Consider the following 14,187-nt stretch of genomic DNA (forward strand, 5'->3'; position numbering starts at 1 on the left):
ATTTGAACGGTAAGTCACGTCAACATCTTATATTAATTTTTTATAACAAGAGAAAGACAAAATAAGATAATGGGTGAGAATCCTAGTCCCTCACTCATAGGTGTGAGCAAGTGGACAGAACCCCGGACTTGGATTCTCTGCCCTCCCCGTGCCCTCCTGTTTATGTGGTCACGGTTAAGCCACGTCAATATTTAATATTACTATTTTTTTTTGTCTTATTATTTTTATAAAAAACAATATAAAATGTTAGCATGGATTAACCGTGACCACACAAAACAGAAGGGCACGTGGAGGGCGCCGAAAACGGGAGGGCAGAGAATCCAAGTCCCAGAACCCCGGCCCCATTTATCCATATTCAGATCTCTCTCGTTATCCGCTGACACAAAAACAGAGAAAAAAAATCCGACTGGAAATTTGCAAATGGCGCTTCTCAACGTCTCCATCTGCTCTTCCAAACTCCCCCCAAAATTCTCTATCTCTCTCCCCCATAAACTTCACCCTTCCCGCCAACACGTCCCTCTCTCCGCCGGCTATCCTCCGCCCCAGGTACACTGCGCTACCTCGCCTCTTTCTCTCCTCCATTTCCGCTTATCTCGCACTGCGCACACCCGCGTACGTTAGTCAATTCGCTCTGATGAATTCTCACTTTTCAAATTTCTTGCACAGGTTGTAAAGAATCGCCTGGAAACTTCTGGAAGCTCTGTGTTGTCGCTGGGAGAGTCCGTCTGTAAGGCGAGCCTGGTCGCTCTGCTCTCGGCTTCTCTGTTCGTAGCCAATCCTGCATTCGCCTTTAAGGTAAGTGTTTAATCCCGGATTCCAATAATCTGTTTGGTTCCCGAGAAAGTGAAGGAAAACTACTCAATGTACTGAGATTTTCGTCTCGTTGTTGGTGAAAGGGTGGGGGTCCGTACGGTGCGGAGGTGACTAGGGGCCAGGACCTCACCGGCAAGGACTTTAGCGGCAAGACTTTGATCAAGCAAGACTTCAAAACGGTCCAAAATCGATCGAATTTGTTATATGCAAAGCGTTTGATGCTTTTAGATTCGAAAATTTTGAATCTTTGTGTGTTGATTTTGTTGCAGTCGATATTGAGGCAAGCGAATTTCAAGGGCGCCAAGTTATTAGGTGCTAGCTTCTTTGATGCTGATTTAACAGGTACATTTGTTTTCAGTTATTTATCATCACGAATGCTGTAACCTTCGAGTGGCGTTGGTATGTGTTGCAAATGTTTAGGAAGAACATGGTTTATCGGTTGTTTTGTTTACTGTGATATTCTCTTTCCAGGGGCTGATCTTTCTGATGCAGATCTAAGAGCTGTGGACTTTTCTTTGGCCAATGTGACAAAGGTGAACTTTGATGGAACATTCAATTTTACATTTGATTAATAAGAAACCCTAATTTAGATGTTCTGGCGTTCTGCCATCAGTTTTGTGGTAAATGGTGAAAAATGTAGATAAGGGGACAATAGTGGGATTGAAAGTGTTCCCAGTAACTTACGAATGTTATGTCGATGAGTCTGAAGTTCCAATTTCCAGGAGTTATGGGGTTACAATGTGGAATAATAAGCAGAAGGATGAGAGAATCCTGGCTGTAATCCGTTGTTTGAGTCCTCTTAAGTTCGCAACATAGGGGGATGGAGAATTTTACTTCTTTTCTATACTAGTTAATTTGGCTCTCAGTTTCTTAATAAGATTTGAAGCTTGAATTGTTAATCATGAATACCTCCACGCCTTCAGAAAATTGTCAGTCGGAAGCTCTCTGTGTGTTGTCATTTTTCGAGGATATTAGAGGGAAAAAGAGATTTGAGGTGGGTTAGAGTGATGGAGTTTCATGCTTTATCAGGTTTGTTTTGATCGGGGTCTGGTTAACTTGTGATGCAAGTGCCCTTCAAGCAAGTTCGCAATAGCATTCTTAATGGAGTTTCATGTGTTTTCCGTTTTTGAGATTGCAACGAGAATGACATTGGTAGAGCTTTCCAATCAAGTTCATTAGAGATTTTGAGGAATTTACCCTACAATAGCATTATAATTTGTAGAAAACAGTTAAACCGGTCATTCAATCAGACAGCTAGCCTTCAGTAGTGGAAAATGCTTTCGTCAACTAGTTTAGCTGAACCTTATAAATTTTCCACATTCCCAGTTTTACAGTTCTGTTAGTTTTCACCCGAATGCAGTTACGTTCCCATCCCTTGGTCAATGCCTCAGGTGTTGGTAGTAACAGTTGGGTTGAGGTTCCACTGGTCCCAAAGTTCGAATGTCCAAGCATAAAAAATGAAGAAGGAAAGGTTTCCATAATGTTCTAACTTCTCACTCACACATGTTCCACTTCTGCAGGCGAATCTGAGCAACGCTAACTTAGAAGGTGCAGTAGCCACAGGCAACACATCTTTCAAAGGGTCAAATATTACGGGTGCAGGTATGTCAAGATTTTGCTCAATGCTAATATTTCCTAATGCTTCGACTTAACCCTTACCATTTGGGACTTCATCTCAAGGTTTACTCTAATCCATTCGAGCTACGTTTAATACTACAAAGAAAATGGAAAATTAGACAACAAAAAAAAGATAAGCTTTTCATCGCGTTGCTGTATCTAGTTCTCTCTCCAGTCTACACAGTAGCTTCAGTTTTCTTTGGCTAGTTTCCATGGAAAAAAGATAATGAAATGTTTCCTTTTCCTTGGGGCAAACCAAGCATATCTTAATTTTCTAAGCTGCGTAACTTCAAATCGAGTGTACATAATCAATTTTGGACGATTTTCTATGTATGTTGCCAGACTTCACAGATGTGCCTCTGAGAGAAGATCAACGGGCATATCTTTGCAAAGTTGCCGATGGGTAAGAATACGATACTTTATATCTACACATTCATCTTCACAAATCTGCTCCATTTTACAATGAAGCCACTGTTCTGTTAACAGTGTGAATCCGACAACTGGAAACCCAACACGTGAAACCTTGCTTTGCAATTAATAGATCATTGATCAAAATATAGAACGACATTGTAAGGAGGGAGTTGGTTAATATTGGATACACGGGAAGCTGCAATTTTCTCGAATGGAGCTTGTTACTTAATCTGATGTAACTATTGTGTGGTATGTAAGTAATTGTTAGTTCCATTTATTCAAATGCATATGTTACACACGTAAACTATGGCCAACCAGGTACGGTTTGATACAGATACTTTTATCAGTTAACTTTCGGTACCTTTCACGTGTCACCATGTTTCATGTAAGTAACCATTGTCGGAGGCTGAGGTGGGCAGTCAGCTGAACTCTTATCTGTTCATTGTTTCTCCTCGATTGACAAGGAAACCATTATTGGCATCGTCTTTCACCAGGTATTGCGTCTTACATTTATCGCAAATTTTCTTCGGTGACAATAGTAATCTGCTTTTAGCTTTCACTTACCACTGGAACAAAGAGAGTTTAGCTCCACCTAGATTAGCAAATAGCAAACAACAGTAAACCTGTTAATGCTATGCATTACCGTGTGTATTCTTCATTTGCTAGTAGTAGTGCGGCTGCTTTCAGGCCATTTGGTGTGTTTAGCTCCAAGTGGTCAAGTTGCAAGAGCAATTTTAACTCTTGTTGTTGATACGAGCCTAGTGTTCGCTCTACCACTAAAACTAAGGCCACCCCCGTTCAAACTTTGAAAAATTGACACACACACATACAAGGACATCGAAAAATGACACGCTATTATTGTGTGCTATAAGAATACGATCACATGATATAATTAGTTTGTGTGGTATAATGTGGGGTTTGTATGAGCCTGTTTAGATACATTAGCTTTGCCGTTCGTTCTTGTTAACACAAGTAGACTAGTTATATCACGTGATCGTATTCCTACCTAATGCTTCTTGAGGATTACTTTCTTTAGCAGAAATAAAGAAGAGATTGAGATACAGAGGAAGAGAGTAATTACAAAGAGTAGTTGCTTAAGTGTGGACTAATCTAGGCCTTTGATTGTTGCTTGAATTAGTTACATAAGTGGAACGACTGAATAGGCTAATCAGACTTTTTAGCCAAATTGGTGTCTAAGATTGTCATAACTCCTCACTTTGGTCTCTAAGATTTAAAATCGATAAAAGTGGTTCCGAAGATTGTCCACCGTCAATCATTTTGGCTATTCTGTGAAAAATGTCCATGGAATTGAAAAAACCACTAGTTCAAGTAAATGAGTTGATTTGACGAAAATATCATCAATTTAACAGATATTTCTCAAGAAATGACTAAAATAATTGATGATAGACAATTTCATGAACCATTTCTATTGATTTTAAATCTCAGTAACTAGTTTGGCAAAAAAAAAAAAAAAAACCGCTAATCTATAAGTAGTATGCTAAGCCCCCACAAAAGGCCTCTAAATTACGTAGTCTCGCAGCATTGCCAAATATCCTAAACAGATATAGTGATTGATTCCGTGGGTTTGCATGTCCTAATCCTAACCTCCAGATCTCCATTCGTTATGATTCCTTGGTTCTTAATCTCACAGCATTGCCTACGTGGAGCCGCCTCCTACAAAATCACACCCATTAGATTAGACCACTAATCACAAATTAATCTGAAAACATATCTACTAATCTACTGTGCAACATGGGAACAAGCTCCCCTACAACGGGGATGATTGGGGAAGCACGTTAAGTTAGTTACTTGTAAGTAACATATGACAATGCCTGATTAATTTGAAATATTGTCGCAATAGCATTCCTAATGCATAAAAGTTTAGGGCTCGTTTGAAAGTGTTTTAAAATGACCAGAAGCGTTTTTGGTGAGAATGTTTTTAAAACCAATCCTTTATAAAAACGCAAGTAAATCCTGAAAAATCACTTGAAGTACTTATTGGAAGGAGGACACAACTCTAGGAATCACTTCAAGTTCTTTTACAACCCCAAAACATTTTCTCTGAAACCGCTTTCAGTCATTTCAAAATCCCTTTCAAACGAGTCAATCCATAAAAAAAAAACTCAAAACATATATAGGACCCATGTACAATACAAGAGGAGTATTATCATTTATGAAAAGAGCTAGGGTTACCTTTGTCCAATAGCGAGGGTCCATCTTCTTTGAGGAGACTACAATCCTCTGCGCTGCATGGGCATATTCTGCTCTCTCACATTGCTTTCCTTCACTGGCCACAAACCTCTTGTAAATAGTCACGGACCCACCCCTAACAAATATAACCTGGTCCAAGAAATAAATGATGGGCTGCTGACACGGGTCGGAACTCACGGGTCGGGTATTGAATGTGAATGGTCCGTCACTCCAGGTCCCCCACGTCTTGAACGTCTGCAACGGCATCTGAAGTTCCCTAGCTCCGATCAACGACGGGTAAAGCTGAATGGTGTAGCCCCATGAAACGGATATTGACCATTTACGCCGATGGTCGTAGCAAATACTTTGTTGTAGGATCCGGCCCGGGTCGAGCCGGTATGCACGAAGGAGGGACTTGAGCGAGTCTAAATGGGTCTGGCTCGGGAACATGGGTTTCATGGAGTCCAGGTGGTGAAGTGACACAAGTGGTGTCAATGGGTGCGCAGCTAAGATACCGTACGGGTCACCTCTGATATCAAGCTGGAAAATTACAATAATACCAAACAAAAAATACAATAAGCATTTTGATTTATAAAATCATAAAATATCAACGTAATGACGTGATACGACTGTCTTACTAAGTTTTACTAAGATTGAATACTGGTAGACTAAATAATCGTGTTTAGCGATTGAATTGTAGGATATTTTTTTTTTTTTTTAATTTTAGCATTCTTAATAAGATGAGAGAAAATTGGTATGGTTTAAACATATGAAACGAAAACCTACCGACATTCCAATTAGAATGTGCGATTACAAGATAGATGCTTAAGACTAAAAGGATAGAAGAATACCTGAGAAGACTTGGACAAATACTCTAAGAAAAAACTTGAAGTACTTGAATCTAACAGAACATTTATCACAAAATCGAGTACAGTGATTTTTTAGAATTTATACAGCCGACTCCACTTAATAAAATAAAACTTTGTTCTTGTTGTATCATTAATTTCGACCATACAATTATGCCGGTGAAAGCTAATGCCTTATCAAAATTCACCCACCAACCATCTTGCGTAAATGGTTGGAAAAATTGAAATGCTACGAAGTACGAAGCATGGAGAAAGATAGCACACAAAGATAAAGCAGAGACGTTATTTTCACCGGGCCCACCACACAACACAAACCTCCAATAAATTTAACAGTCAGCATCACACGTGCCAGCGACCAACCTACCGTTCATAGTTGATCAACAGTGATCGCGAAATAGCTCAACCTTACGAGCACGAGAGAAACGGTGGATATAAATGAAGATATCACAAACATTATACATTTCTATCTCAAGCCATGACACACATAAATTTTAATTTTCTCTCATGTTAGTGAAATTGTGCGAGACCAGTTTAAAATAAGGGTGTGATATGCACACATTTTTTTTTATTTTTCACACATTTTTTATTAATTTCTGTCATTTAATTTTTTTCATTTCATTCGATTTGACGATCTAAAATTTAAAAAATATGTGAGAAATATAAAAAGATATGTGAATAGCACATCCTTTAAAATAGAGGTGTGATATTCACATATCTTTTTTTACTTTTCACACACCACTCTAATTTTCGACTGTCAGATCAGATGAATTGAAGAAGATCAACAAACAGAAATTAATAAAGGGTGTGTGAGAAGTAAAATAAAGTGTGTGAATAGCACGTACTCGTAAAGCAGTCCATTCCACACTTTAACTGTTAAGATTGGAGAACTTTTGTTGTTCCATGCACAACTGAAACTCTACAACAACCATATTTTAAGGGATTTGGATCCTCTCCTGAGCTAATGGAGAGGATCCTCCTGACCCATAATCGTGGGCTGTTGGATTTTTATCCAACGGCTATAGTTATTATAATTTTAAAGGAACTCTCCTGTTTGTAGCCGTTGAATAAAAATCCAACGGTCCAAGATGATGGGTCAGGAGGATCCTCTCCATTAGCTCAGGAGAGGATCCAAATCCCTTAAAATATGGTTGTTGTAGCGTTTCAGTTGTGCATGGAACAACAAAAGTTCTCCAATCTTAACAGTTAAAGTGTGGACTGGACTGCATTACGAGTACGACTGACGGGTGGAATAGTGGAAGCAAGCATTAGCAACCAACTTTTTTCAATTCCATGGCTCAATACACGCCACAAAAACTGGTACAGTAAATGGGTATATAATCCAAAAAATAATTATTCGACTATTCAAAGATGAGTAACAACTCATACTCTAAAAATTATAGTTGGAATTGTTCATATTATAAATCACTCTGTAAAAATTATCTCTGCAAAAAATGAATTAAACCTGAGGTTGTATAGTCAATCTAGTGATGGTTCGTAATACTTTTACCAATTTTGTTTATTTGTTTTTATACAATTCGATGACAAGAAGACCTTAGTTTTAATTGATATTTTGCAAAGACGATCTATGTACAGTGATTCATAGTGTGAATGATTCTAATTACAAACACAAAGTTCTATAAATTGGCAATGAACAGTTTTTGAAAATAATCTTACGCATTGTTAGGGTAACCAAATATTATTCTATTCCAAAAAATTTCAAAGGAAAGTGGTTAAGGATAAAGGAGGGCGATTTCATGGTCATTATGTTTTAGGCCACACACACTAATATTTGTCCTAATAAAGTGATACAGAATATTCAATAAGAAAGTAATCCTATGAAGAAAAAAATGCAACTTCAAGGACACGTATCCAACCTTTTTGCTATAAGACACGACAAGGCAAACACATGCATGCAGCTTTTAAATTCCTCAAATAATTTAAAAAAAAAAAAAAAGAGCAACTATAATACCTACCAATTATAATATGGTTCAGGAGCTTAAATTATTCACTTACTCTTTTTAATAATAATAAATTAAAACAAATTAATTTATATTTTCGAGTCAATGTTTTTTTTAACAAGGGCAAAACTAATTTTTTTGTACAAGTGAGCTATTATTATTTACGCAAAGATCTAAGTAAACTTGAAATTGTGCGGGACGCTCTAAGTAGCATTAAATTTCTTTCTTCCAAATTTTACATTAGAATTAGGACGTATCTTAATTCTAATTTTATGTCGTTGTTTGTGAATGGTTGTTAACTTCTTACGTAGGATTTACTCATTCGAAATCAAAAGAGAAGTACTGCTACACTAATAATTGAACAGTATTTAGCTCTAATCATTATTGTTGTCTGAGTTCAAATTTTGATTTAAGCTTTCTAAACGTGGGTTATCAAGTTTTTTCCAACATAATTGACACTCGAGTCAATTAATTAAAGCCATCAGTTGAGGTGGCGGCTCACCATTGGGTCATCCAACCGAAATTCAAATCCATGTCGTTACGCCACACACGTGGCGCTAACCCAATGACCCGCCCACGCTTGCCGTTAAAAATGCGTCACAAAACATGAGAAACTTTTAGTTGTGCCGGAAACATGGATGATACATCATGTGTTTTTATGCAAGTAATGAAAAATTTTAATTTTTAAGTTATTAATTTTTAACACATATAACTCATCATTTATATGATGATATATGATGTACTACTTCGTATGGCTATCACATTGAAAAATCTCTTCGCAAAACATAGCACTAAACCCAAATATAATCCGCCACCTTTTCCCCTAGCAGCTAAGTAAAACAACCGAGTGCAACCAAAAAAGGCAAGAAAAGTATAACGTACCTGGTGGAACCCACCGAGTTTAGTGAGAGGCACACCCATCTCGCTGACGCAGGCCGATACCCTCTGATCGGAGCCGTAGAAATTAGAGTACCTCTCCAGACAGCCGTCCATCAGCCCGACCAGCCGCGCCGCAAGTGGGTAGCTGATCGCGAACCCGCCGCCGCCATACGCCATGTCGTACGCGTGCGCCACGTTCTGCTCCACGCTCTCCGAATTCCCGCCAATGTAGTACGTAAGGTCGTGGTCGTACCTCGCCAGCACCGAAACTAGGTTGTCGCTGAAAAACACCGTGTCGTCGTCCCCCATCACGAACCACCGCACGTTGGGCAACCCGAGTTTAAAGCTCTCGTACACAATCCGGGCTATACGAACCGCCGATTGGGAACTCGAGTAGCTGAACCGGGTCCAGTCCTCCGACACCCGGTACGGAATCGAACCGGAGAAGTCCGTTTCGTTTTGGGGTTCGGCGTCGAGCCATAAGAACCCGCGGATCGTGTTCGGGTCCCACCAGAGTTCCGCTGACAGGCTGCGGTTACGCCACGTGGTGAGGGAGGCGCCGATGCCGAAGAGAATGTGGGTTATGTTAGTGGGTTCCAGTTCGGGTCCGGGTCCGGGTCCCGGAGCTACAGAGTCGACTCGGGTCCGGACTACGTCCGGCATGGGGAACCAGTGTGACTTGGTGGAGAAGGCGAAGAAGAGCGCGAGTGAAATCGACGTGACGAGGCAAAGGAGGAGGCCCAAGCGCAGGCAGAGGACCAAGTAGTCGCCCTTTTCCGGGAATGCGAACAAGTTGGAAGCTTTGAGCTGGTCCTGCCGAGCCGGACTCGTTTTCTGCTTCTTTTTTTTCTCACTTCTGCCCAAAACCCCCTGCATAAGTTCTAATTTGAAACCGGTAAGTCCTCGGGGAATCGGGTATTTATGAAATTGCCCCGGACTGCAGAAAAATCTCTCATGTACGCCCAGACCCAGAAATTCTCGTATCAGAGCTTCTGGTTGAGAGACGGTGAAAGGGTCAGGGTAGGAGGAAAAGTGGGAAGAATCCGTACAATGATAAAGAGTAAGAACGAATGGGTTTTAGAGAGAGAGAGTATGGGAATTGGGTTGTGCGAGGAAGAAAGAAGAAAATAAATGGAGGAGTGAGAAAGCTGGCTTTTACTGTTTACAGAGATGGGAAAATATTGGGTGTGGTTTGTGCTGGCAGGGGTAACTATATGTACGCAATTTTTGGGGTGTCGTTCGTTTTGATTTTTTGTAGGTGTAAATATTGTAATTATGGAAAAAATATGAGGTGGGGAGGGGAAATATATAGAAATGTGTTCATAGTACATTCTACTTTAACATATTTGATTTGATTTTTGGGGTCTGTAATTAGTAGATAAGAAAAATGTTAAGAAAATAATGATTTGACGTGATAAGTAATGTGTATTATTTGAATGATCGTTGTATGTATTACGCTATTCTTAAATAATTATGCACTATAGCAATTTTGTTAAGGAGATTGTGGTTCCTATTTCAAGGAAATCATTATGCGTTATTTCATGTAAATTATTGAGAAAAAGCAAAACCTATGTAAAACATAAAAAAATATAACTAGACATTTTCAATGCAAGATGTCTTGATAAGTCCTCTTTCAATTGGGAATGGGGACGTTCACTAGACTAGTTATTCGTATAGTTGTGCATTGAGTTTTCAAGCTTTTTGTGTTGGTTTTGATCTATTATCGAGTTAGAGTTGTATACAACCTAGAACTTGAGAATTAAAAATTCAAATTTAACATATTAACATGAGTCAGACGTTTGGCGAAAACAAAAAAAGCGCAAATAGACGGCGGGCGGCATTTGTAGAGGTGGATGTCGTTTTAAGAGAAAAACATAACGTATGAGGTTAAATTTGATTTTCACATGTATTGAATGTCATTTTCTTTGGAGGTGGATGTCGTTTTTAGAGAAAAACATAACATATGAAGTTAAATTTGATTTTCATATTATAGAATGTCATTTTCTTGGTATAAACATTATTAGTACCATTGGAATCATCCATTAGCTAGTGACTAAGCCTCAATACTTGTCAAATTACTCATGGAAGTTATTCATGTTCGCCTGTTCATGAACGACTCAACAAATTTTGATCCGAAAATGAATCATGGTGGAGGAGTGAACGCCGAATCACTTGAGTTACAAGTTCGATATCCAGCAAATTAATTATTTAGAAAATTAAATTAACGTCAATCAAATCTCCGCATATGAACTACCCTCATTATGCATCCAACATAATCAAGAGATCGTTTATAAATGCTTATAAAATGACTGAAAACACTTTTAGATAAAATGTTTTTAGGTTTTAAAAGCACTTGAAGTGTTTTCCAATGTTCACTTACATTTTTGTCAATAATTGATACCAAAAATATTTTCACCATAAATTCTCTGAGCAATTTTAAAAACACTTTCAAACCAGATCATCTTTAATTATTAGTAAAATGAGAGATTCGATGAGATGAACAGAGAAAATGCCACTTCCTTGTTCTTCTTTTTCCCTGCACAAAACCAAACCTTTGCTTTTTAAGGTGTTTGGGACGATGAACCCAACTAAATGGAATCATGAGGGAAGGTGATTCCTCTGCATGATTAAAAAATCGGGTAGAAAACTCAATATTTTGATAAAGATAGTGATGGAACGTACACGTGTCCCCGCATTCATGGTCTAATTAATTGTTTCTCTGATTTGAATATAATTGTTTATTTTGTCCCGGATTTAACAAGCTGAAAATGTTAGGAAGATTATATTTTGTAAATTCTTTCTCTAATAAAGATGAGACATAGAAAGGTGGAATCTATATAATGTCGAACAAGGAGCTATAACTGACTACTTCTACGACGGCAAACTCGACGGAGTCATATATTGTGGAATTTATTTTTATTACGTAGATGGTTTATATGTGGTTTACAAAATGTGGTCTTCTTAGCATTATCATATGTATGCACCTCCAGTTAAGATGATTTTAGAGATATCATATTTTGTAAACCACATTTAAATCATCTCGCTAATATAAGTAGAGTTCACACGCTACTATTAAAGAGATGGTTTAGACGAGGTCTACAAGATAAGGTCTCTATAACATTTTTCTCAGGAAGATATTTTTTAGTGTACCCCAAAAGTAGAGAATGATTTACATGGTATTAGTACACTGCCAAGATATCATTCTGTGTTAACGAAATAAAAATATGTGAAAGTTTTTTTTTATCCATAGTGTCCTTGTTTCTGGGCAAGGGACGTCACATAACAGTATATCTATGTCATATAAGTTGTTATCCTAAAAATGAGACATAAAAACCTTTGGTCCAACTAAGCAAATATTAAATTGCATAATATAAATTTTATCCCCGTTCCTCGTACATGATTTTGTGTGTGGATGTAATGAGTTGTTTATGTCGAAAATTGAAGAAATTTTGTAAGAATTTATAAGAACTTTTGGACACTGTAATTGTCAATTAATTTTAAGATTAGAACCTCAACTTATTATAATAATGCTTTTATTCACGTGTGAAACCCAGTACTCGTAGGTGCTCTATGTTGATTAGGAACATGCTCTTAATTTGAACCTTAATTTTTCGTCAAGATATCATGCGAGAACAGTGAAACTCAACAAGCACACATATTCTACATTAACCAAATAATAGTAAAATAAAATGCGCAAAGTGTGCAATATATAGTATAATAATCGTATCGTTGGCAAATAAAAAAAAACTTTCTTATTTAAAAGAAAAAAACGATGACAAAAATAAAGAAGAAAAGTTCTAAATTATATTAGAAAAAAAGGCCGGCATCGGTTTGTTAAGGATTATTGGGCCACTAGCCGAAATGTTAAAAAGCCCAAATTAACCGGTATTATTGTCCACAGCATGAACAATAAGCCCAAATTAACTGGTATTATTGATGGGAGTATGGGATGATAAGCATCTAAAAGCATCTTCATCTCTTAGACCATCTTCAACCTTTACGTTAAAATCTAAAATTTTTAACCTAAAATTTTAACCTAAGAGTTGGAGATGGTCTTAGAACGATATAATTGCCTAGGCTATAGGGTAATTGGCAATTATTGCCTTGGTGAACAGTAGTTGCCTAAGAATATCTTCACCCTGTAAATAAATTTCCTGAACAATTGGAATTAAAAAATTATGTTAAAAAATAATATCATGTTCAATTTTCGAAGAATATTTTCAACTAATCCCTTCACGTCACGTGTTATTATTGAAATTAAAATTTCATCCCATTCATTCCACGGTTCCTATTCTCTTAAATTTTATTTGTTTGTAATTATTTATAAGTTTTAAACATTTACTAATAATAGAACTAATATGGACGGTTGGATGACATTTTTTTTTCAATCCAAGAGTCTAGGTGGTGCCACGTGGACAACATAGTCTTTTATAGATTTTTCTCTGAGTTTTTTAAAATCAGGATTAAATAGACCGTCGGATTTGGAAAATGCAATTGTGCAGATTCTCAGATGACTTGCGCCCATGCACCTGATGCAAAAAAAATTTATAATGTGGGTGGCGTCAACCTGACGTCATATTGCCTCAAGCACAGCCTCATGCCATTCTCGCCCCGACTGCTTGGTCCGTGGGAGATGGGCCCACCCAAGAGGTGAGGCAATTGGCATGGGCTGGATTAGATTTTGGAGGGGTTGGGGGATTCTATCACTCAACAGGTGGGGCAATTTGTAGGAGTGAGGTTGCTCTAATGAATTGGTTAGTATCAATTTTAACATTTATTTTAATTATATTGTTAAATGCATTTTAAGGTGAGTTGATCATTCACGTGCGGACACCCAATACAAGTTAGGAGTATTTGCCCTTTGCATTGGCCTTATTAGATATTGCATGTGTTTGTTTTTTAGGGTAACAACCTCTTAACTTATTTCCAATTTTTGTTTTTAAAATGTAGAATTCTAAAAAATGAAAGAGACATCCCCTAAAACTTCTATAAGCATGATCATATTAGATTCTAAAACAACTACTAAACATCTCATGTTATGTTACAAGGGAAGACAGCTACAAGCTGAGGCTTCAATTCATGTAAATGTATTTTAATTAAAAATATATATAACAAAATTTGATTTGACTAGAACAAGTACCTTTATTGATTAAAATCACTATCTCCACGGTCAAATAATGATTGTATTATATACATATATTTATAAAAATTATATGTGACCGTCAAATAATGATTATATTAAATACATGTTAATATTATAGCCCAGCCCCACAAAGTTTAAAGGTAAAAACTACAAAAGAAAATTACGGCCTCATGATATTTGTGTCCTTCGTTTTTTTTTTTGGGTTTTCCAAAAGTTTAGGGGGAGGGGAGGCTACCCCATTCTAGGGCGAGAGTATACCACTAGTCTCTTTGAGGATTTATTAATAGTGTCTTAGCCTCTTTTTTTGTTT

The 14,187-nt window shown here is 37.5% G+C and overlaps 2 protein-coding genes across 2 annotated transcripts; one reads left to right on the plus strand and one right to left on the minus strand.

Moving 5' to 3' along the window:
• Positions 1 to 361: 361 nt before the first annotated feature.
• On the plus strand, positions 362 to 3,201 carry LOC126629676 (thylakoid lumenal 15 kDa protein 1, chloroplastic). The gene is made up of 8 exons (XM_050299772.1): positions 362 to 546; positions 667 to 795; positions 897 to 992; positions 1,083 to 1,155; positions 1,285 to 1,346; positions 2,334 to 2,415; positions 2,773 to 2,833; positions 2,917 to 3,201. Exons 1-8 carry the CDS (start codon positions 421 to 423, stop codon positions 2,966 to 2,968), a joined length of 681 nt encoding a protein of 226 aa, XP_050155729.1. The 5' UTR covers positions 362 to 420; the 3' UTR covers positions 2,969 to 3,201.
• A 1,051-nt stretch (positions 3,202 to 4,252) lies between these two features.
• On the minus strand, positions 4,253 to 9,924 carry LOC126629675 (uncharacterized). The gene is made up of 3 exons (XM_050299771.1): positions 8,738 to 9,924; positions 5,035 to 5,571; positions 4,253 to 4,515 (listed from the first exon to the last, which is right to left on the minus strand). The coding sequence occupies exons 1-3, from the start codon at positions 9,608 to 9,610 to the stop codon at positions 4,396 to 4,398; spliced, it is 1,530 nt and encodes a 509-aa protein (XP_050155728.1). The 5' UTR covers positions 9,611 to 9,924; the 3' UTR covers positions 4,253 to 4,395.
• Between the last annotated feature and the right edge of the window lie 4,263 nt (positions 9,925 to 14,187).

The sequence above is a fragment of the Malus sylvestris genome, chromosome 7 (genome assembly GCF_916048215.2).
Source record: "Malus sylvestris chromosome 7, drMalSylv7.2, whole genome shotgun sequence".
Classification (NCBI taxonomy): Eukaryota; Viridiplantae; Streptophyta; class Magnoliopsida; order Rosales; family Rosaceae; genus Malus; species Malus sylvestris.

Excerpts from the sequence above, each read along its gene's own strand:
- LOC126629676 (XM_050299772.1), top strand. The coding sequence starts at position 421 with ATGGCGCTTCTCAACGTCTCCATCTGCTCTTCCAAACTCCCCCCAAAA. Across the intron at positions 547-666 it reads CCGGCTATCCTCCGCCCCAG|GTTGTAAAGAATCGCCTGGA; the intron begins GTACACTGCGCT and ends TTTCTTGCACAG. Across the intron at positions 1,347-2,333 it reads CTTTGGCCAATGTGACAAAG|GCGAATCTGAGCAACGCTAA; the intron begins GTGAACTTTGAT and ends CCACTTCTGCAG.
- LOC126629675 (XM_050299771.1), bottom strand. The coding sequence starts at position 9,610 with ATGCAGGGGGTTTTGGGCAGAAGTGAGAAAAAAAAGAAGCAGAAAACG. Across the intron at positions 5,572-8,737 it reads AACTCGGTGGGTTCCACCAG|CTTGATATCAGAGGTGACCC; the intron begins GTACGTTATACT and ends GTAATTTTCCAG. Across the intron at positions 4,516-5,034 it reads ACCCTCGCTATTGGACAAAG|GAGGCGGCTCCACGTAGGCA; the intron begins GTAACCCTAGCT and ends GTGATTTTGTAG.